We start from the raw sequence: 21295 nt of genomic DNA on the forward strand, positions 1-21295 counted from the left end.
CATTACTCTTTTTTATTCAACATAGTGATAAGACTAGTGCAAAAAAAAAAAAAAAAAGATTAGAAAAAGGATGGGCCATAGAACTCTGTTTAAAGAATTTATTTTTAAGTTATCTTCCTACCCAATGTAAGGCTTGAACTTACAACCTTGAGATCAAGAGTCTGCACCCTCATAAAATCTTAAAAAAAAAAAAAAAAAAAAAAAATTGGCTCAGCAGTTTAGTGCCTGCCTTTGGCCCAGGGCGTGATCCTAGAGTCCCAGGATGGAGTCCCACATCAGGCTCCCTACATGGAGCCTGCTTCTCCCTCTGCCTGCGTGTCTCTGTCTCTCTCTCTCTGTGTCTCTCATGAAAAATAAAATCTTTAAAAAAAAAAAAAAAAAAAGAGTCTGCACCCTCTACTGACTGAGCCAGCCAGACACCCCCTATAGAACTCTGTTTATTTATTTATTTTTAAATTTATTTTAGAGTGCGGGGGGAGGAGCAAAGGGAAAGGAGCAAAGGGAATGGACTAAGTGCAAAGCTGCTGCGGGGCTAGATCTCACCACTTCCGAGATCATGACCAAGCTGAAATCAAGACTTGATGCTCAACTGACTGAGCCACCCAGACACCCCTAGAACTCTGTTTAAATGCAACATTTGAGGACTGTAGAAATGGTTGCAAGGTGAATAATGTTACTAAGTATACTGTTAAGTATGCTTTGAAAATGTGTTTTTACGTCTAGTAGTAAAAATCAGGAGGAACTACAATCATTTCTATTCCCAACAAGCTGAATGAAATGTTTATAGTCTCTTGCTTGCTACTTTAAAATAAACTATGGCAAAATATTTAAAGTGCTATCACAAAGGTTTTTATTTCAAAAGAAGAGTTATTTGCTTGAAAATGTGTTTACCTCTTTCCTCAGCATTTCTATTTCTGAGGGTAAAGATTTCAACGCTGAGAGCAACTTAACTTCTTTATGCAAAGCTTCATTTTCTTCAACTTTTTCATTTAGTTCTCTCTGGAAATCAGTAATCTTTCTTTCCAGTTCCAAATTACAGAGCAAACCTAGGACATTTTAGGTAAATTAAATAAAACAGCTTGCAGTTATTGTAACAATCTAAATTACAGGCAAAGTTAGATCATTTAATCAGACCATATAAAATTTATTAAGGAAAGAGTATTGGTTAACAGGTAACCTGATTGTTAATAGTTCTTCAAATTTTAACAATTAGATTGTTACTTTTTGAAAATTAGGTCCAATTTATTTGAAAAATAATTCCTAAACCCTTATGACTCTAATTCCATGGAAACAGTTATAAATAGTAATACCAAATGATACTGAAACTTATATTAGTCTATTAAAAAAATCAGATCAGAGAATAATAGATTTCTTTTTCTTTTTCTTTTTGAATAATAGATTTCTAATCATTGAAATGTAGTCACAAAATCCTTCATGTAGGTTTCCAGATAAAGTCAAATCTGCAAAGAGGGAAGTCTGAAATTATGAAATACCTTTTGGAACTTTGCCATCAATAAGGGAGGTGAGTTTCGTTATCTCATTAAATGAAGATTGTAATTCTTTTTCCAGATCAACTTGCATTTTCTTTTTTGCCTCCAACTGTCTTTGATATAACTGAATATCATTCTCCATTTGCTTGTATCTACTTCTAAGTTCTTTCTATTAAGAAAAATATTACAAATTCACAGAAATGTACTGATTGTAAAAACTGCTTTATTATAAATATTATAGGAATCACTTACCATTTTCTCTTTCAGCTCCAGATTTTCACTTCTAAGAAAGGCTGATTCTCTCTTAGCATCAAGGACTACAGTTTCAGCATCAAGTAAAGTCTGTTTCATTTGTTTTAGGTCTTCAGTGCTTTCCTATACACATGATAAAAATAATTTAGTGAAATCTAACTTTCTGAGAATTGGAAAAGACTTTAGAGAACACGTACACAGATGTTATTCCAGATAAATAAAAAAATAGTGAAAATATACTAATTATCAAATGTGTATTTAGGAAAGATGAAAAGAAAGATTTTCCATAATAAAAATACTTTAAAACCTCTGATTATATTTTTCCATATTATAGTATTACATAGACTGAAGAAATTTGCTATTGTTTATAAAAGGTTAACCCACAGGGATGTCTGGGTGGCTCAGTGGTTGAGCATCTGCCTTCGGCTCAGGGCGGGATCCCGGGCCTGGGGATTGAGTCCCACATGTCTCTCCCTCCATGTCCCCCTCTATGTCTCTGCCTTTCTCTTTGTCTCTCTCATGAACAAATAAAATCTTTAAAAAAAAAAAAAAAGTTAACACACAATTGTTTCCTATGTATTTTTAAGTTATTCTAAAACATGGTAGGTGAGTAGTTCATAGTTAAAATTAAGTATATGAAACCACAAATTAAGACAAAAAATCCAATAGACAAACAGGATGAACGGGCAACTCACAGAAAATGCAAATGATTGATAAATACATGAGAAGATCCAGTCTCTGAGTGTCATTTTAAGATAATATAATTTTTTATCTTAAATTCAGCTTACATAAATTCAGCCATCCATGTGTTTGGCAGAGTATTAATGCACAATGAACAAATGAATAAGTTGGATGAATTAAGAGAAAGAAATAACAATTTTTAAAAAGTGGGCAATTCTGCTTGCCACTCTATCAATAGATACTCCAGGATCAGATGAAACTGCTTTTCTTCCCATGACCTTACCATAGTAAGATCACTTTCACAACGGATTGTCATTAATAACAGGTAATAGAAGAGTACCAAGAGAAGGTAATAAAAAGTATTCTGAAAAACTCAAATGAAAACAAAAGAACAGAAACTGAAATTCCAGCTAGAATCTGCTAACTTCTTAAAGAGAATGTTGAAAATGGGAATCAAACTGATACTTTCTTGAAGCAATGAGGAGGACCAAGAGCAAATAGAATAGAAAGCAAATAGCGAAAATTAACAATTTCACCATGAGATTCAATTTAATGCCATATCTTATACCAACTAAAGTCATCTAGAGCTACAGTTTCTGAAAAATACCAAACTGTTAAAATACTTATTTAAATTATAGTGAGAATGCATTAATATTAATGAAATTTATAAAACCATGCTCACTCATGATACGTATAGTTCTAGTTATCAATATCAACATAAGAGCTTACCTGGAGATACGGACTACATACTTCTGCATGCATTTGCATAAAACAATTAGAAATAAAAATGTTGGAATAACTTATTTTTTTTTTAAAGATTTTATTTATTCATGACAGACACAGAGAGAGAGGCAGAGACACAGGCAGAGGGAGAAGCAGGCTCCATGGAGGGAGCCTGACGTGGGACTCGATCCCTGGTCTCCAGGATGACACTCTGGGCTGAAGGTGGCGCTAAACCTCTGGGCCACCGGGGCTTCCCGGAATAACTGATTTTTAATGGAAGTTCATCTTTAACTGACTTATTCTCATTCAGAGTGATATCCTCAATTCTCTACAAATGATTCGTTAACTACACAATGGCAATGATACTAATAGTCCCTCTTTCATGGACTTATTGACAAAATTAAACAAAATACAATATGTAAAACAATTACAAGAGTGCCTGACATAGAGCAGGCTCAATATAAGTATTTGCTGTAATAATGATGATGGTATACTAGAAATGCTTAACATGACTAAACAACAAAATAAACCTGATTTTTACCGATGAGTAGGACAAGTCCGTTTTAATATCTTCTGACTTCTGAGAGTCTATGTATTTCTGTAGCTTCTTAATCTGGTCTTCCTTTTCTCTAAGCAGCTCTACTTTTGAACTTAGTTCATTCTATAAGAAGTGTGAAACATATTTTATTGGATTTAAATTTTAGGGGATTAAAAAGTTTAAATAGTTGATAGTTTTAAATAAAGTTTAATAGTTTAAAGAGTGAAATTTTAAAAAGTTGATATTTAAAAGACAAAATGTTCTATTTTCTGAAATCATGTTCAATTACATATACTGTACATTTTATAGTTCTAGTTCCTTATAATAGAAATACCAACATAAATGCTCACCTCAAGGTCTTGATTATACACCTCTGCATGCTTAACTAAATTCTTTAAGTTGGAAATTTCATGAATTAGTTGCATCTGGAAGAGCATGTGAATAGACAACAGAGCAAACCAACAGTTAATAAAGCAAAAAAAAAAAAAAAAAAAAGAGAGAAAGAAAAAAAAAAAATAAAACTCCCAAAAGACTGCTTTACTCACTGATTCAGAAACACCAAAACAGTAAGAGCACCTCATTATTTGAAGATACAAAACAAACAGAAACATGATAAGCCAAACAAAAAAAAATCCCCAAACCTCACAAAACAAGCAAACAAGAAAAAACCCTCAGCGTGGCCCAAGTAACAGTTATGTCATCTGTTAATAATGCTATAATGTTAAAAGCAAATTAGTACGCATCCCTTGGAGGGGATAAACTGGTAAGCAAACTTAAAAAAAAACCACACTTTTAATAGATCTTGTTTTGGCTAAGTTAAATGCAGTTGTGTATTTATTTTTTTTTCTTCCCATCAATTATCCATTTAGCTTTAAATGGCATACTTTCTAAGGATTTGTGGTTTAGAATTTAGGTTTGGTTTAGGGTAGTTTCATGTGGTGCCTTTACAATAATATCACCATTCACTAAAGCTACAGAGATATGTATAGGACTACCAATTATTACCTTGTTGTTGACTCATTCTACAGAAAGTATTGGAATGATGATTTATTGTTCCTATTTTTTTTAACTGTGTAAAGTATAAAGAATACTTAAAGATTTAAGAATTTCTCTTAAAGTTTCCTTTCCATCAAATATCTGGTGCATTAAATATTTGACACTTTTGTGTCAAAACATGTAAATGACAATTTGCCACAGATAAACATTTTTTCTTAGAATTATGAAATTTTCATAATTCGATGAGTCCTTAAAAAGTTAAAGGCAAGGTAGGTGGGGGGTTGGGGTAACTGGGTGATGGGCATTAAGGAGGACAATTGATATAATGAGCATTGGGTGTTATATGCAATTGATGATTAACTGAACTCTATACCTGAAAGTAATGATACACTAAATGTTAATTAACTGAATTTAAATAAGACTAAAAAAAGAAGAAAATAAGTAATGGCAAATTCTAGTAGAATATAAGGGATTTATGAAAATAGCAGCTGGTTTAAGTAATATTTTCTGAATGTTAATAATTCAGTCCTAATTAGTTTTAGATTCAGAGCAGTGCTAGTGTTAGCATTCCCATTTTAGGAGAGCATCATCCAGAAATATGTGAGCCAAATTAGTAAGCGAAGTTTCACTTAATAGGATGAGCCCTGGGTGTTATTATGTTGGCAAATTGAATTTAAATAAAATATCAAAAAAAAAATTTTCCTACTGGCCACATTAAAAAAACAGAATTCATTTTAAAAATCTATTGTAACCTAAAATATCCAACTGATACACACTGATATAAATATCCAAATGACAATGTAACAAAATGTTATCATTTATTCATGTAATCAATATAAAAAACTAAAGAAATAGCTTACATTCTTTTTTCTATACTTAAGTCAATTCAGACTAGCTACACTTCAACCATCACATATGGTTAATGGTTATCAACTGGCAAAATTTCAGACATTTGCATTGGGTATAATTTAAATTGGCTTTGTCTTTTTTCTTTCCTGTTTGTAAATTTTGTGCAACAAAATCACATTTACCAATAAAGAACTAAATCATTAGTCTTCATTTTAGAAAATACACATTTAGAAAGAAATCTTCTCTTCTGAAATAGTACTTTTAAGTATTAGTTCTCATTAATGGAGAAAGATTAGCTTTTGTAAAGCTTGGACTGTAACTTCCTAATGAGGTATTATTTAAGATGTTGAGCATAGGAGAAAGTATATGACATGACTGATAGTTAATCAGTTGCTACATTAAGAAAATATTACAGATTTCAGCTATAATTTTCAGCAGCTGAAAGAAAATATTTAACTTAAGATGAAAACCTCCAAGTTGTTAAAATTCTAACATAAATCAAGTTAAATCAGTTAGAGGGTTGGAATTTCTTTTGTTCCCTGAGCTTGATGATACTTGACCTTGTCTACCCCTCCTTCTAAAAATTACTATCTAAACATCCCGTATTTCTATATTCCCATTTGAAAATGATACACAGCTCTGGTGATTTATAAGACCATTAGGCAAACCAGGGCAAAGACCACATGTCCTAAGGCTATAATTTGACATTTTATTCCTTTTTGGTTAAGCTTTTCCCCAAAATGGAGGTTTAGGAACATATTTTACTGCATACACAGACTTCATTTTTAGTTTAAAATGGAATGGAACTGCCTTTGAACGGAGTAAGCTTTTATTACTTAACATTTTAGGTTACCTTATAAAATCTAGAAATTTAATTGTGTCCAAATAATGAGAAAAAGCACTGTTACCCCCTTGAGTGTGGTTAAAAGGAAAAAAAAAAAAATCAGGGGATCCCTGGGTGGCGCAGCGGTTTGGCGCCTGCCTTTGGCCCAGGGCGCGATCCTGGAGACCCGGGATCGAGTCCCATGTCGGGCTCCCGGTGCATGGAGCCTGCTTCTCCCTCTGCCTGTGTCTCTGTCTCTCTGTCTCTCTCTCTCTGTGACTATCATAAATAAATAAAAATTTAAAAAAAAAAAATCAGGATGTGAGAGTCAAGTCCTATACTCTGTGAGCTTTAGTTTTTATTATTAATTGAATATATAAATCATGTAAAAAACTTAGAAAGTAAGCCCTGGGAGATTCTGGGACTCGCTCAAGGCCTTGTATTCCACTCAGATGCAAGGTTGTCTCCAGAGCCATGCTCTTAACCATGACACTAGACCACATCCCTTCTTATGAAACTCAATTTTATTGATTGAAGTCCACGGGTTAATATACAACAGTTTGTATTTTGTTAACATGCCAATTTTAAAACAAATTAAATGAAACCCTGTGGAGAACACATAGACTGCCTCTTAGAATGGAAATAATACTTTTTGCACTGAACTCTTTTTCCTTTAAAGAAAAAAAAAAAAGGAGGATGAGAAATGAAGCAACAGAGGAAAAAGCATTGTGTCCCTTTGGGCTAACCTTACAGTAATCTCAGAAGTAGCTGCAAATAAACTCATATTTTAACTACACTAGAACACTGGCTACTACTTGAGGTAGGAGAGGAGAGTCCTACATCGCTTTATAGTTTGATAACAGCTATGGACACTTGTTCCAGAGAAATGAATATGCATTCAAAAATTCTGTAAAATAATTCATAATATCTGTAACTTCTAAGTTAAGGACTCTAAGAAATCTCTTGAATTTCTTGGATAATTTCTAAGTGTCTGAAGTCTGAGGATTTTTGGATTAGGTTTTCTTCACATGAAGCCTAATATTAAATATTTAGAAAATTTAAGTGATCGGTTTCATTTTTTAAAATTTCATTACTAGTATTAGTTACACTAATTTTCACAGTAACTCTGATATGTTAAAAGACATGAGCAAAATCAGCTTCCCCAGTTATTCCAATAATGTTCTAAATATTTAGGAATATATTTTTTAAAGAAAATGAAATCCATTAATACATGGTATCCATGCATAGAACATTCAGCCAGATAGTAAAATTTCATATTGGTCTCAGTAGGAAATGGTTATACTCTAGACAGTATTTCCAGTGTACTCAACAAATTAACTAATATACAAATTACAAGGAAATCATTTCTTCAAGACAAATCCACCTGTAGGCAGATGCACCAAACCTTCCCATTTTAAATTGGTACTTCTTGTGTGAAGTACAAGTGAAACAAATACGATTTAAATACTTTAAAAATAATATAAACAAATTATTTCTTAAATTCTCTAAATTGTGTATACATAGAGAAAATGGTTGGATTCTCCACATATCAACCTTAGAAATAAGTATCTTTAAGAGAATGATCCTTATTTTAAAAGTGTAGTTTTAGTTTCATGTTTCCATATCTCTTACCTCCTGATCTTTTTCTGCTTTTCTTTCTAGAGCCTCAAATTCATCCAAATCATTCTTTTCTTTTAATTTCAATTCCATTTCTTCATGTTCTTGTCTTAGTTGTTCATAGTCCAATACCAGATTATCATAGTTGGCACGAAGTGAATTCAGCTCACTTTCTAAGTTCTCCTATTAGAAACAAAACCAGATTTTTAAGTCAGAGAGAATTCAAATAATATATTCTTTGTTTCCTTAACTAGAATTTGGATTTGTCAAATATTTTAACCTTAAATCGTGTAGTTAACTTAGGCCATTCTCTTCTTCAATATCTTTCTAATGGTCTAACTTGATCCAGGGTAAAATAAAGGGTGTGCACTTCGTAAACTAGCTTAGAAGACTATTTTGAAAGGGGTATGAAAAAAAGAAAAGATCATGTAAACAAGTGCTCTGCCTGTATCTGACTGGAAAAGTTTTCAGATGTAAGAGGCTGGGGAGCATCCTGGGAAGTCCACTTGACCACAGATCATTAAGCTCCATAGTCATAAAGCTGATAATTTAATTCTCCACCTTTTTGATGCCTGTTTTATTTCTCAGATAGGTCTGAATTTAGAAAGGGAACAGAGGTATTATTTATTGACCTCTAACACTCTAATGGCTGCTATGTTTTACCATACTCAAAAGAGGCCTGTTTTTGTTTTATATACTATTATCAGAAAGTGATAAACTGTAAGTTAAAAAAAAAATTAACATCAGGGATTTTCCAAAAACAACACACTTCTAGTGAATGTTTTAGAGATGTAAAAGCACTTTATAATACTCACTTAATTTAAACTAATACAATCGTTAAGTAATGATAATAATAATTCCTAAGAATCACTGTAATTTTATTCTAAAACGAACATGAAATTTTCTTAAATGCATTTATAAAACTATACTGTATTTCTTTGGACATTAGTAGCCTAGAAAGTAAACATGGACTCTATACCTACCAAAGAATTCACTATAGTATTCCTTAAAGTTTTGATAAAACCACACGTACTAATATATTGACTTTTATTTTTCAGTATGATTTGGCAGTATTACCGCTTCCCTGATGTGCCATTCTTCTACTATATGCCTGAGAATTTTGACACTTTAAAAGAATTAGCTCTTTTTATCCTTAGGGATTGTCTAAGGAAAAATAAAAACTTAAAAAATTAAAAATCATAGATACCAAGATCTGCTGGTAAAGAACTAGACACAAAAGTTTACCTATTGCCATACATCTGCATTATGAAGTTTTTAGCTTCCTTCTACATGTCAGATACCAACTAGGAATATAGTGAATAATTAGAACCAAAACTGTTAAAGAAATTAAGTCAGAGCCAGTAATGTACTGCAACAACATAAACACCAATAAGAAATGAATTTTAAAAAGAGTAAGGGTAATATACTATAACACGCATTTAAGTTACCTGACTTAGTAGCTTTGTTGCTGGATTCCACTCTGTTTCATTTAATGTATCAAAAGTATTACTGAAAACATCAGACTCTGAGCAGAGAGCTATAATTAGGAGAAGGAAATTTATCCATAAACATGTTAATAAAATTTCTTAAAAGTTGAAGACAAAAAAAAAAAAATCTGATCAGAGGTAATAAGCTCCAATTAGCTAACATGTGCTCACAGCATGAATGCCAAAAATGCATTAATAACAAATATGATCATTTATATTACTGTATGAATTAAGATTCTTAGTAAGAATTAGTAATAAAATACTGAATCCTTAATACAGTATAGGTTAAATGGACAAATTCTGAATTTGGGAAGTGATCATTTTAAGTAGGTTTTAAAATGCCCCTTAAAAATACTGCTAATGTTGGAGACACATTATTTTGAAACATGCCTGTGTAATGCCAGCCTTTCAAGATTAGACAAAACTTAAGGCAGATGTTATATGGATACTAATTTAACTGGATAATGATTAGTACAAAACCAATGATAAAAATGTCTCATGTGGGGACGTCTGGGTGGCTCAGTGGTTGAGCGCCTGCCTTTGCTCAGGGCATGATCCTGGAGTCCCAGGGTCCAGTCCCACATCAGGCTCCCCATGGGAAGCCTGTTTCTCCCTCTGCCTTGTCTCTGTCTCTCTCTCTGTGCCTCTCATGAATAAATAAAACCTTAAAAAAAAAAAAAAAGTCTCATGTGTTTTAACTACAGTGTATCATTAAGAGATGTGAAAATAATGGAGAATGTTCATTTTCTTTTTTTTTTTTTAACTATTTTTTTTTTTTAAGATTTTTTATTTATTTATTCATGATAGTCACAGAGAGAGAGAGAGAGAGGCAGCGACACAGGCAGAGGGAGAAGCAGGCTCCATGCACCGGGAGCCCGATGTGGGATTCGATCCCGGGTCTCCAGGATCGCGCCCTGGGCCAAAGGCAGGCGCCAAACCGCTGCGCCACCCAGGGATCTCGAATGTTCATTTTCTTAAAGTCACTAATTTTTAGCATTATTTCCAATGAAATCACATTTAAAATACATACATTTTATTAAATATGCTTATCACATTAATGGAGTTATAAATAAAGTAATTCTTTACAGGGATGCTTCTGTAATTTAAAAGTAGCTGAAAAAGCACTTACATTCATCAATTTCGCCCACTACTGTTAGAGCTGCCTTACGTGTTGTTATATTTGTTGACATATTAAATTCATTTATATAATTTGAGTCCTTCATTTTGTTAATTTTGCCAAGACACCAAGTGACTCTTCGTTTTCTTTTAGCCTAAAAGGGTAGAAATCAAAATTACCTCACGCAGATCTGGGCTCAACTGTTATAAAACATGGGGATTAGTTTACATTTTTGGAAACCATGGACTTGGTAGAATTCTTTTTAAGCCTGGTTTAATATCTTATTAGTCTAAGGACATCCTAAGAAAACACTCAAACTTTTAAAATCAGTGTTTAACCCCATAAAAAAAATGTGATGCGAAATTATGATTTAAAAATCATGTTTTATTTGAAAGTTTCCCTACAAACTTTTCTGGGACTTCATTGAAAGGAATGGGCTGACTCAACCCTTTTAAATAATCTAGGGAACCTGCCACTGTCACACCATAGCTACCCAAAGCACTCTGGGGTGTCCAGCTCTCACTGGGAAGGGACAAAGAGTCTATCTGAACTTTCTTCAATGAGTAAATCTTACGCACAGCCTTCAAGATGCCAGTTCTTTTTCAATTCAATAAAGCTAATGCCTGCTCCAGAGCTCCTAACCTCATTGTTCCTTTCTCCCTTGGGACCTCTTGCTCCCTGGTTATCTATTCATCTGTTATCTTCACCAGCTCCCTCCTGGTGAATTCTCCTGATGAATGAATGTTCCAGGCCTGTCTGCTTTTGATTTTTTTTAAACTCTTTACTCCTTACTTCTCTCTAGCTACAATTTTCTTTTCATTTTTCTTTTGTGCCCTTTCTCGTCATTTGTCTACTTCCTCATCCTTTTAGGAACACCTTTGTCTTCTGGTCTTTATCCCACCCGGCCAGCTACCCTCACCACTCACTCTCCTTTGCTGATTTTTCCTCCTCTTCTTGTGTTTTTCCAGATTTCACAGCTACCATTCTTCTCTTGTCCTTCTATACGGTACAAGTACTATTTCATCTTATTTGATCCTCTCCACATTCCTTTTACTACATCCTTTTCATAGGTGAGCTAATTTATAAATGATCCTTTTCTCTAAGTCCAGTCCCCTCTACTGTGTTTGTGATCCCATCCCTTGGAATCATTCCAACCCTCTGTAAGGTGGCTTTCATACCTAGTACATAACTCAAACTGCTTTGTAAATAAGCTTCTTGTTTCCAAATCCAAAAAAATTTTGACTATATTTATCTTAATTAACTTCTCATCAGAATGTGACACTGATGACCACAACCGCTCTGAAATATGCTCTTCCTTTAGTGACCACAATTCACCTGATTTCCTTCTTAACTCTAGAGCTAATCTCGGCTTGTTTTTATCTAAAAAATTGTCTGCCTTTATCTAAAAAACTGTTCTGGGGATCTGGTCTTTGGTCTTCTTTTCACTTTCAGCATGCTCTCAGAACAAGCCCATCCATTACTATGACTTGACTTTGGATCTGCAGTAGCTAATGTCCAAGTGGAAAGCTCTACGTCACATTGTTCACCTGATTTTCATATATTTGCATTTTCAATGGCCTCAAGTCTTAAACTGAAGATGTCCCAAATAAAACAGCAGCTCCACTGCTCTTCATTTGGTGTTCCTTAACAATGAATACTGTTACCAGCTACCCAGCAATGTTTACAAGTCATCCTGTATACCTCTTTTGCCCTTTCCCTGCCCCTCACATATAAACAATCACAAAGCCCTGTTGGGTCAACCTCCTACATAGCTCTCCAATTTATCCATTTTTTTCCATCTCTAGAGTCACAGTCCTTGTAGAGTCCCAGCCAATCAATGCTCATTAGCAATCACATCTTTCTGAAATACAACTGTGATGTTACCATATAAGATTTTTCCTTGCTTTTAGCATAATGTAATATTCAAATCCTTCATTGTGATTTAAAGTCAGACCCTGCCACCAAAATATTTTAAGTCCAAGGAATACATTATGTTGTTTTCACTACTCCAAGCATTTGTACTTGGGGATCTCTTCCTGAAATATTCTTCCCTACACCTTCCATTGGGCTGTTTCCTATTCATCCATCAGTCAACAAACAGCTCTTGAAATGCCTTCTTTATACCTAGTATGGTGACTTGAACATAATGTCTGCTAATAATTATCTTAAGAGCATCCATGTTCTGAGGATCTGCCCTGTGGAAAGTATGCTGAGCACATTCTATATTATTTCATCTAATTCTCACAACAATCCTATGAGGTGGGAATCAAATTATCTTACAGATAAGGAAACTGCAACCAAATGGATTTAAGACATTGCCTAAGGTAGAGTTAGGAATTGACAGCATCAGGATTTAAATCCATGCAGTCAAACTCCAGGCTATCCTTTTAATCATGATACCATCATAGCCAAAAAATATCTACTGGACTAAAAAAAACCTAACTAGTCAAAACAAAAAGTACAAATACTGGAAGTCAGAATTTTGATCATTGTGATCCATATTCTAAATCAATTTTCCTGAGATTAATATTTCTTTAAATAGAAAATATTACCATATATCCTAGACATCTATGCTTCCAATCATTTGGCCAACTTCGTTAGAATTTCTTAAGCATATTGTACATAGATTGCTTGTCAATATTTCAGACTTCTTGAATTAAAATCTCTAAATGTAAGCTCAGAGATCAATATTTTTAGTGAACCTCTAGGTTTTGCTGATGCATAGCAAACACACAAAATGTTCCAGGTTTTCTGAATATATTGTATCAAGGGGTTAAGAGATATGTAACTATATAATAAACATATAGGAATACCTATCCTAGTCTCTGTATACCAAGCCTGAGTTGTCATCTTTTAAATTTTACCTTTAATTCCTGATGTGATGTGAGGGAAGAAGAGGTCACCAGCATCCGTGTTAAGTTCTGAATTTTCTCAGTCTGTACTTTTTGAAGTAAATCTTTTTCTTCTAAAAGTTGGGCCAACTGGTCTTTTTCCATTGCCTGGGCCCGAGTCTCTAAGGAAACCTATGGTATGTAATATTAAGTTATGTTAATAATAATTGTAGCTAGATTTTAAATCCTTGAAAGTAGTTTAAGAATAGAATATTAAATTCACATGTGGCAGCTCTTGGGTGGCTCAGTCGGTTAAGCGTCCGACTCTTGACTTCAGATCAGGTCATGATCTCAGGGTTGTTAGATTGAGCCCCACATCAGGTTTAGTGAAATGAAATATACCCTACCTACAAAAGATTAATACTATGGCAGTTACCATGGTAATTTCTCAAACATATAATGAAGTATAAAATGTATTTTTCCCATGTGAGTATTCTAGATGCCATATATAAGATTGTAACAAGGCTGTTAAAGTAATTCCATTAATTGCCTAAAAATATATAAATAATAGGTACAGAAGTCATAAAAGCAGAGACTTGCAATACCTACAGCAAAAGAACAGATGTTCTCATAAGACTTCCATTTGGCATTTTAGTTCATTTTATATTTTATTTTTTTTAAAATTTCAGCTCATTTTTAAAAAGATAACTAAAATATAAGATTTTTACAAAATATGAAACCATAATGGTTAAAACAAAGAAATTATGACAAGTGATTATGCTACCATATTAGACGGTTATCTCAGGGTCAGAAGAAGAATTCAAGATAATGTGAAAATACAAAAGATAGTTTTAAGTACCTATATGTGGTCTCTCTTTTTAACCTAATTCCCTATGTATCTGTGATAATTTAGAAAGAATATCTCTACTTGGTTCATTTAAAAATCTCAAATTTTGCCCTTTGGAAATGAAAAACAAAATCTAAAATAATTTTAAGAAACCTAAAGTTTTCAGTTTATAGTCAATTAAACTAAAATTTTTATGAGTTGATTTCTCCTTACTTGAAAGCTGTTTTATTTTTTATTTTTTTTATTTTTTATTTTTATTTTTTATTTTTTTGAAAGCTGTTTTAAATATAGGTTACAACTGAGGGTTGCTGGAGGGGGGTGGGGTAGGTGGAAGCATGGGGTAATTGGGTGATATAAGGAGCACTGGGTGTTATATATAACACTGATGAATCACTGAATTCTACCTCTGAAACCAATAATACATTATATGTTAACTGAATTTATTTATTTATTTTTTAAGATTTATTTATTTATGATAGACAGAGAGAGAGAGAGAGAGAGGCGCAGAGACACAGGAGGAGGCTCCAAGCCTGGAGCCCGACGTGGGACTCGATCCCAGGACTCCAGGATCGCGCCCAAGGCCAATGGCAGGCGCCAAACCGCTGAGCCACCCAGGGATCCCCATGTTAATTGAATTTAAATAAAATAAAAAATAAACATATAACCTCCCACCCCAATAAATTTAGGTTATAGATCTCAACTATTAATGAATAATGGATCTCTGGGCATTTGGGCAGATATTAGTTCTCATTCCGTCCCTATTCTTTACTAAAATACTTCATTCATACATACCTCCTCCAACTGTTTCTTAAGATCCATTATTTCTTTTCTGTATCTTTTCAAGAGAGCTTCATCACTTGATACCTCATTAACATAAGGAGTATTCTTCATATACTTGGCAGTGCTTGCAAACTGGGGGAAAAAATATAAGACTGTTAAGTGTTCAATATTAAAAAATTAATTAATAATATTTAGGGTTTTTTTATAATTAAGTTTTATAAAGAAAGATCAATACTCTTCCTAAGTAGATTAAAATACTTTTGAACATGCAGAGTATTCCATGTCCTTATAATTTACACTGGCTACTAGTCTTCAGAAGAGTGAAGGAAATTATCTTGAAGACAGATGGATGCCAACAGCGAACCTAAAACATTGGCTTACTGGAATCCCAGTAACTCCAGTGTAAATGCTCCCTCTACTTTGAAGTTTGCTTCTACTTGGAAGTACCTCTCCTTCCTCCAAACTATTTATTAATAGTTAATTAATCCAAGGCAATCACATTGGAAGACAGGTCTTATCTTCTAAGACTGCTAAATTGTGAAATTTAGTAGGCAACACATCAGTTTTATTGTAGCTGGTACATTATATCATTAAAAAAAAAAGATACACTAATTTTAGTGGGTTATTTTTTCTGCTTAAAGATGATTTCCCCCCCATATTGAAATAAAAATTAAACTTACCTGTAGAGTTGTAAGGGTTTCATCAAAAGACACTGGAGTAACCGTGCAGATGATACGTGTTTTTGCATTTCCACCCAAGGAATTCTGGAGAATTCGTGTTAATTTACTATCTCGATAATTTATGAAACCACTTTGTGAGAAAGGAGTTTGGGGAAAAAAATAATAAGAATTTTTATACAACAAAGTGGTTGGTTTTTAATGCAGAATCTTAAATTAGCTACAGTTTAAAAAAATTTCTTTACAGGTTATGTGAGGCAGATCAAAACTACTAACTAAAAAATATTTAAAATAAAAAATTTAGATCACAGTCATATGTATAACTACGCATGCTCAGATTCACAAAAGCTTTTTTAATACATGGAAGAAATCAGTACATTATTTGATTGCAACTGAAACATTACAATTTTCAACCTCATGAAAGTAAGCATTAATAGGTAAATGTACAATGGAATAAACTTACCCAACTTGTCCATCACTAAGTTTCTTGATTACTTGTCCCAAAATAAATAAACTTCGATTTATATTACAGCCTTCTTTGAGTCGCACACCTGCATTTATTAGGCAAATATGAAAACAAAAATTGACCTCTGTACTAGATGATGAACTTATAAATTATGAGAAGTTAAAAATTAAAGCATCAGATGGTAAAGTATATGCTTTTTATTAGACTGAAATCCCCTTTAATACCACTGCTATAAGGAGCGCTCTCCTTATTCCTCCCACCTATTAAGTGGATCAGAAAGGTTATCACCTGAGAGAAAGAACGAAAAGAAATAGATAGCTAAGGCAAAAAAAATCAATCAATCAATCAATCAATCAATCAATCAGAGGGAAGTTCACTTCCAAAAAAAACCTAGCTCCTCAGTTTAAATCTGTTTGTTCCAAACCTCCAAATATAGGCAACTATATGTTTAGCAACCAAATTAATTCCTATAGGGTAAGTTCTTATTTTTAAACTAAGATGCTCACATGGCTTACGTGTAAACAAACAAAACAAGAAAAACAACACTGAAAAAAAAAAACTCTCTTCCACTCTAATGTTCCATTTAATCAGTTCCAGTCCTCCTACTGGGAAATCACTTTTGTTAGTCGACTCTTGTAAAGATTCTTAGAAATACAAACTCATATACATTTGTTTCTTCCTATCCTTTTTTACACAAATAGTAGCACAGTATATATGCTAATCTGTACTGTGGGTTTTTTGTTTTAATTTATATATCATATCAGTAAACACTGGTGTTTTTCCTTCCTTTTACCAGCATAAAATTCCACTGTATGGATATATCAGAATTCATTCACTCAGCATTCTATTGAGGGACATGTAGGTTTTCAATCTACCACATACACAAAAAGTACTACAATAAATAGTTTTGGACAGCTAGTACTTCACAGGTGAATTATTCACCTACTGCTGTAATATGCCAGATATAATATGCTATTTAACATGCCAGATTAAAACACAAATACTCATTTCTTATTCACAGGTTGCAGGATCCACTAGTTTGGTAGACATAGGACATGCTCAATGAGTATCTCTGTTAGGCTGTAGGATATTAACATAGAAAGGTCTGACATCTTCATAATTTTGAAACTTCCCATCTAAGTATGTTTTTCCATTTATTTTAATATTTGATTATGTCCCTTAGGTCTGCTTTAGAGTTTTCTTTATTTTGGTCTTGGGTAATTTTTGTTGAGTTTCTACCTAGGTATTAGATCTTCAAGTCATTATTGTAAATGGTATCTTTCTGTATACTAAATATACTAACTGGTTGTTGTTTGTATTATGAATTATTAATGTCTGTATATTAATTTTGTATTCCACTAACTTTCTGAATTTCCTTACTAATTATGAAAATTTAGATGGTTTTCATGGCACTCTCACAAACTCTGTGGCTATCCAATCCTACCAACTGCATAGTTAATTAAGCTTTTTAATTGATGCTATAGTAGCCTAAAATAGGTAATTTGCCAGATACAGATGTTTTTTTAAATAATTTTTTTTTTTATTGGTGTTCAATTTGCCAACATACAGAATAACACCCAGTGCTCATCCCGTCAAGTGCCAACCTCAGTGCCTGTCACCCATTCACCCCACCCCACCCTCCTCCCCTTCCACGACCTCTAGTTCGTTTCCCAGAGTTAGGAGTCTTCATGTTCTGTCTCCCTTTCTGATATTTCCTACCCATTTCTCCCTTCCCTTCTATTCCCTTTCACTATTATTTATATTCCCCAAATGAATGAGACCATATAATGTTTGTCCTTCTCCGATCAACTTATTTCACTCAGCATAATACCCTCCAGTTCCATCCACGTCGAAGCAAATGGTGGGTATTTGTTGTTTCTAATGGCTGAGTAATATTCCATTGTATACATAAACCACATCTTCTTTATCCATTCATCTTTCAATGGACACCGAGGCTCCTTCCAGTTTGGCTATTGTGGACATTGCTGCTATAAACATCGGGGTGCAGGTGTCCTGGCGTTTCATTGCATCTGAATCTTTGGGGTAAATCCCCAACAGTGATACAGATGCTTTTAAATGAACTTTAAAAACGTTTTTAACTTTGAGGCACCTGGGTGGCTCAGTTGATTAAGTATCTGCCTTCAGCTCAGGTCATGATCCCAGGATCCTTAGATTGAGCCCCATGTTGGGCTCCCTGCTCAATGGGGAGTCTAATTCTCCCTCTGGCCCTCCCTGCCCTCCGCTTGTGTGTGCGCGCGTGCACTCTCTCTCATAAATAAATAAAATCTTTAAAAGACATTTAAAAAAAATATTTTGAGAAAGAGAACATGAGAGTGGAGTGGGGGAGAGAAAAATCTCAAGTAGGCTCCACACCCAGCACGAGCCTAACACAGGGCTCATGACCTAAACCGATATCAAGAGTTGGGACATTTAACTGACTAAACCACCCAAGTGCCCTCAGAAGCTACAGTTTATGTTAAAGACTTTCATGACAAAATTACCATTTTTAATAGTCTCTAAAATGCAAGGTAGCACTTTTTTTATTCTGTAAAAGAACAAGATGACATTGAGATCAAATCCATTTATGAGTTTTCATTACCTTCAGCGCCTGTTTGAGCAGCTCTTTCACTACCTGCAAGATCAACCAAATTCTGTAAGATAGATAAAAATAAAACTTTAGGAAGGGTAACTTGAAATTAAAAAATCCCAATTACTGAAAGAACAATTTTAACACATGGTCTATTTGCATATCCCATCTGAAATGCTTGTCTTTCATCCCACTGTTTAGGCCTTCCCCTTTCTGAGTCAAACTGATCTGTAAACCTTGTTCATTCTTTATAACATATCCTCCAAAATACTGTCAGAATAGGTTCTCCATTTTCTACACAAAGTTCAAAACCTTAGCAGTGAATACGATTCTTTACTAACTGGCACTTTGTTGCTCCAGCCTTAAATCTAGCCAGTACTCACTGTGAATTCTAGCTGACCTACTGCCTATCCCTTAATGTCTTACGTATTTTTTCTATGCTTCCAAGAGCTACCTTTTGCCACTCCCCCCCCCCCCCTTTTTAAAAAGAGTTTATTTATTCATGAGAAACACAGAGAGAGAGAGACAGAGACATAGGCAGAGGGAGAAGCAGGCTCTATGCAGGGAGAGCCTGATGTGGGACTTGATCCCAGGGACTCCAGGATCACATCCTGGGCGGAAGGCAGACACTTAACTGCTGAGCCACCAGATGTCCCTTGCCACTCCCTTTGTTTAGTTAGTTCTAATATTCTAGTCTGCCTCTATTTTTTATTCAGGACCAAGACAACTGTTACCTCCTTAGTAAAACTTTTCCACCTTTATCCTTCTTCTCCCACACCTTAAATAAACTTCTCTTTCAATCCTGTACTCCCCAGAGGTCTTTGAAAATACAACTTATTCTTTAGCACTTACTATGTTGAGCTAGTCATTTGTGTCTCTAAATACACTGTAGAGTCTTTAAAAGCACTGGCCTCTCCTTCAGTTCACAAATATTGTTGACAAAGGTTACTGCCTGTCATGCTCCAGGCAGTGTGTTAGGTGCTAGGGATATGGCAGTGAACCAGAAAAGTAAGTTCTCAGTATTCACAGAGCTTTTATTCTACATGGGGCCGGATGGGAAGAAGAGGTGAGAAGTGAGAAAAAGAGATAAGAAACACATCATGGTAAGTGTTTAAGAAAATTTAAATAAAATGCTGAAAGAGGAAAGAGGAAGGTACAGAGCAGGTTCTTTAGACATGCCATGGCTACCATGGCATAAGCAGATGGTAGCTTAATGGCAGAAGATCTCCCATTAAGCTACCATCTGGAATGACAGAGAAGAGGAGGCTAGTCATGCAAAGACCAAGTGAACCATACTCTGGATAGAAAGAATAGCCAGGACACCCAGTCACTAAGCAGAAATCAGCTTGGTCTATTCAAAAATAGGGCAGTGTGGCAGAGTTGGTGAAGTAAAAATGGGACAATATAGGGTAAGAGAAGTAGGTGGGGGTTGAACTGTGCAGGGCATTGTAAGGAAGAGTAAGAACTCTGGAATTTCTAAATGTGATGGGAAAGGGTTTAAGCAAGAGAGTGACAAACACATCTTGATTTAACTTTCTGAAGGATAGCCTGTGGCCCCTGGATGGAGAAGAACTGGAGAGGGGCAAGAGTGGCAGCAGGGAGTCTGGTTAGGAGGCTTCTGCAGGAGTCTGAATGACAGGTGATGCAGCCTGGGCCAGGGAAGTAGCAGTGCAGACAGTGAGTGGTGGAGAGATATCTTCTTTATTCTTTCAATCTCAGAGCCGTACTACGCTCAGAATGTGATGAAAGCTCAGCAAGTATTTTTAATGAATTAAAACAAAGAGATTTAAATTCTATCTCTGTGTGGAGACTTTCAGGATGGGCATTAATTATGTGTACTTCTGCTTTAGTTATGTACGGTCTCAGACACTACTGTCTCTAAAATACTCAACGTCTAATCTTTCTTGTATAGTATCTATATTACAGAAGACCTAGATACGTAATAAAGGAGTAAAATGGTGAGGAAGACAGCATGAATTAAGAAATAAAGGTGGTAACAAGTATCAGTGTTCAAGGCACCAAGAGACCCAATCTACCTATCAGAGAGCAGCTCACATGGAGTAGAAGGAAGTGAAATTAGGTTGGTTAAGAGTGGTACAGTAAAATAATTCTAGGCAAACTAGAATTCGATATTTAATTAAGATTCTGATTTCTCAAATCTGAAAGTGAAAAAAAAATTATTCTATTTGATTTGAAAACTTTAGGGAAAAAATAATCTGACATCATCCTATACAAAGCTAAAAAATTGGGATCCCTGGGTGGCGCAGCGGTTTGGCGCCTGCCTTTGGCCCAGGGCGCGATCCTGGAGACCCGGGATCGAATCCCACATCAGGCTCCCAGTGCATGGAGCCTGCTTCTCCCTCTGCCTGTGTCTCTGCCTCTCTCTCTCTCTCTCTCTCTCTCTCTGTGACTATCATAAAAAAAAAAAAAAAAAAAAAAAAAAAAATTTAAAAAAAGCTAAAAAATTTAGACCATGAAGACAGAGAATATTGGAAGAAACAGGAAGGAAGCACCAAAAAAAGAGGGAAGTGATA

At 34.5% G+C, this 21295-nt stretch overlaps 1 protein-coding gene and 1 long non-coding RNA gene across 7 annotated transcripts in view; one reads left to right on the forward strand and one right to left on the reverse strand.

Annotated features, from left to right (window-relative positions):
* Nucleotides 1-1976, forward strand: part of LOC144303792 (uncharacterized) — a 29981-nt gene extending 28005 nt beyond the window's left edge. Inside the window, exons 2-3 of the long non-coding RNA XR_013370767.1 lie at nt 1399-1522; nt 1758-1976. This is a non-coding gene — a long non-coding RNA (uncharacterized LOC144303792). The remainder of the gene's footprint in view (nt 1-1398; nt 1523-1757) is intronic.
* The window catches only part of CENPE (centromere protein E), an 89325-nt gene that overhangs the window by 53604 nt on the left and 14426 nt on the right, over nt 1-21295 (reverse strand). For 5 of the 6 annotated variants that reach the window (XM_077882174.1, XM_077882177.1, XM_077882176.1 and 2 more), the window contains exons 9-21: nt 18774-18825; nt 16172-16259; nt 15712-15841; nt 15044-15163; nt 13438-13596; nt 10586-10727; nt 9418-9506; nt 7985-8152; nt 4035-4109; nt 3688-3807; nt 1743-1865; nt 1494-1659; nt 892-1046 (exon numbers count right to left, since the gene is read on the reverse strand). In XM_077882174.1, coding sequence (XP_077738300.1) covers nt 892-1046; nt 1494-1659; nt 1743-1865; nt 3688-3807; nt 4035-4109; nt 7985-8152; nt 9418-9506; nt 10586-10727; nt 13438-13596; nt 15044-15163; nt 15712-15841; nt 16172-16259; nt 18774-18825 — 1587 coding nt within the window. The remainder of the gene's footprint in view (nt 1-891; nt 1047-1493; nt 1660-1742; nt 1866-3687; nt 3808-4034; nt 4110-7984; nt 8153-9417; nt 9507-10585; nt 10728-13437; nt 13597-15043; nt 15164-15711; nt 15842-16171; nt 16260-18773; nt 18826-21295) is intronic. The other variant, XM_077882175.1, reaches the window with a different exon arrangement.

The sequence above is a fragment of the Canis aureus genome, chromosome 33 (assembly GCF_053574225.1).
Source record: "Canis aureus isolate CA01 chromosome 33, VMU_Caureus_v.1.0, whole genome shotgun sequence".
Lineage (NCBI taxonomy): Eukaryota > Metazoa > Chordata > Mammalia > Carnivora > Canidae > Canis > Canis aureus.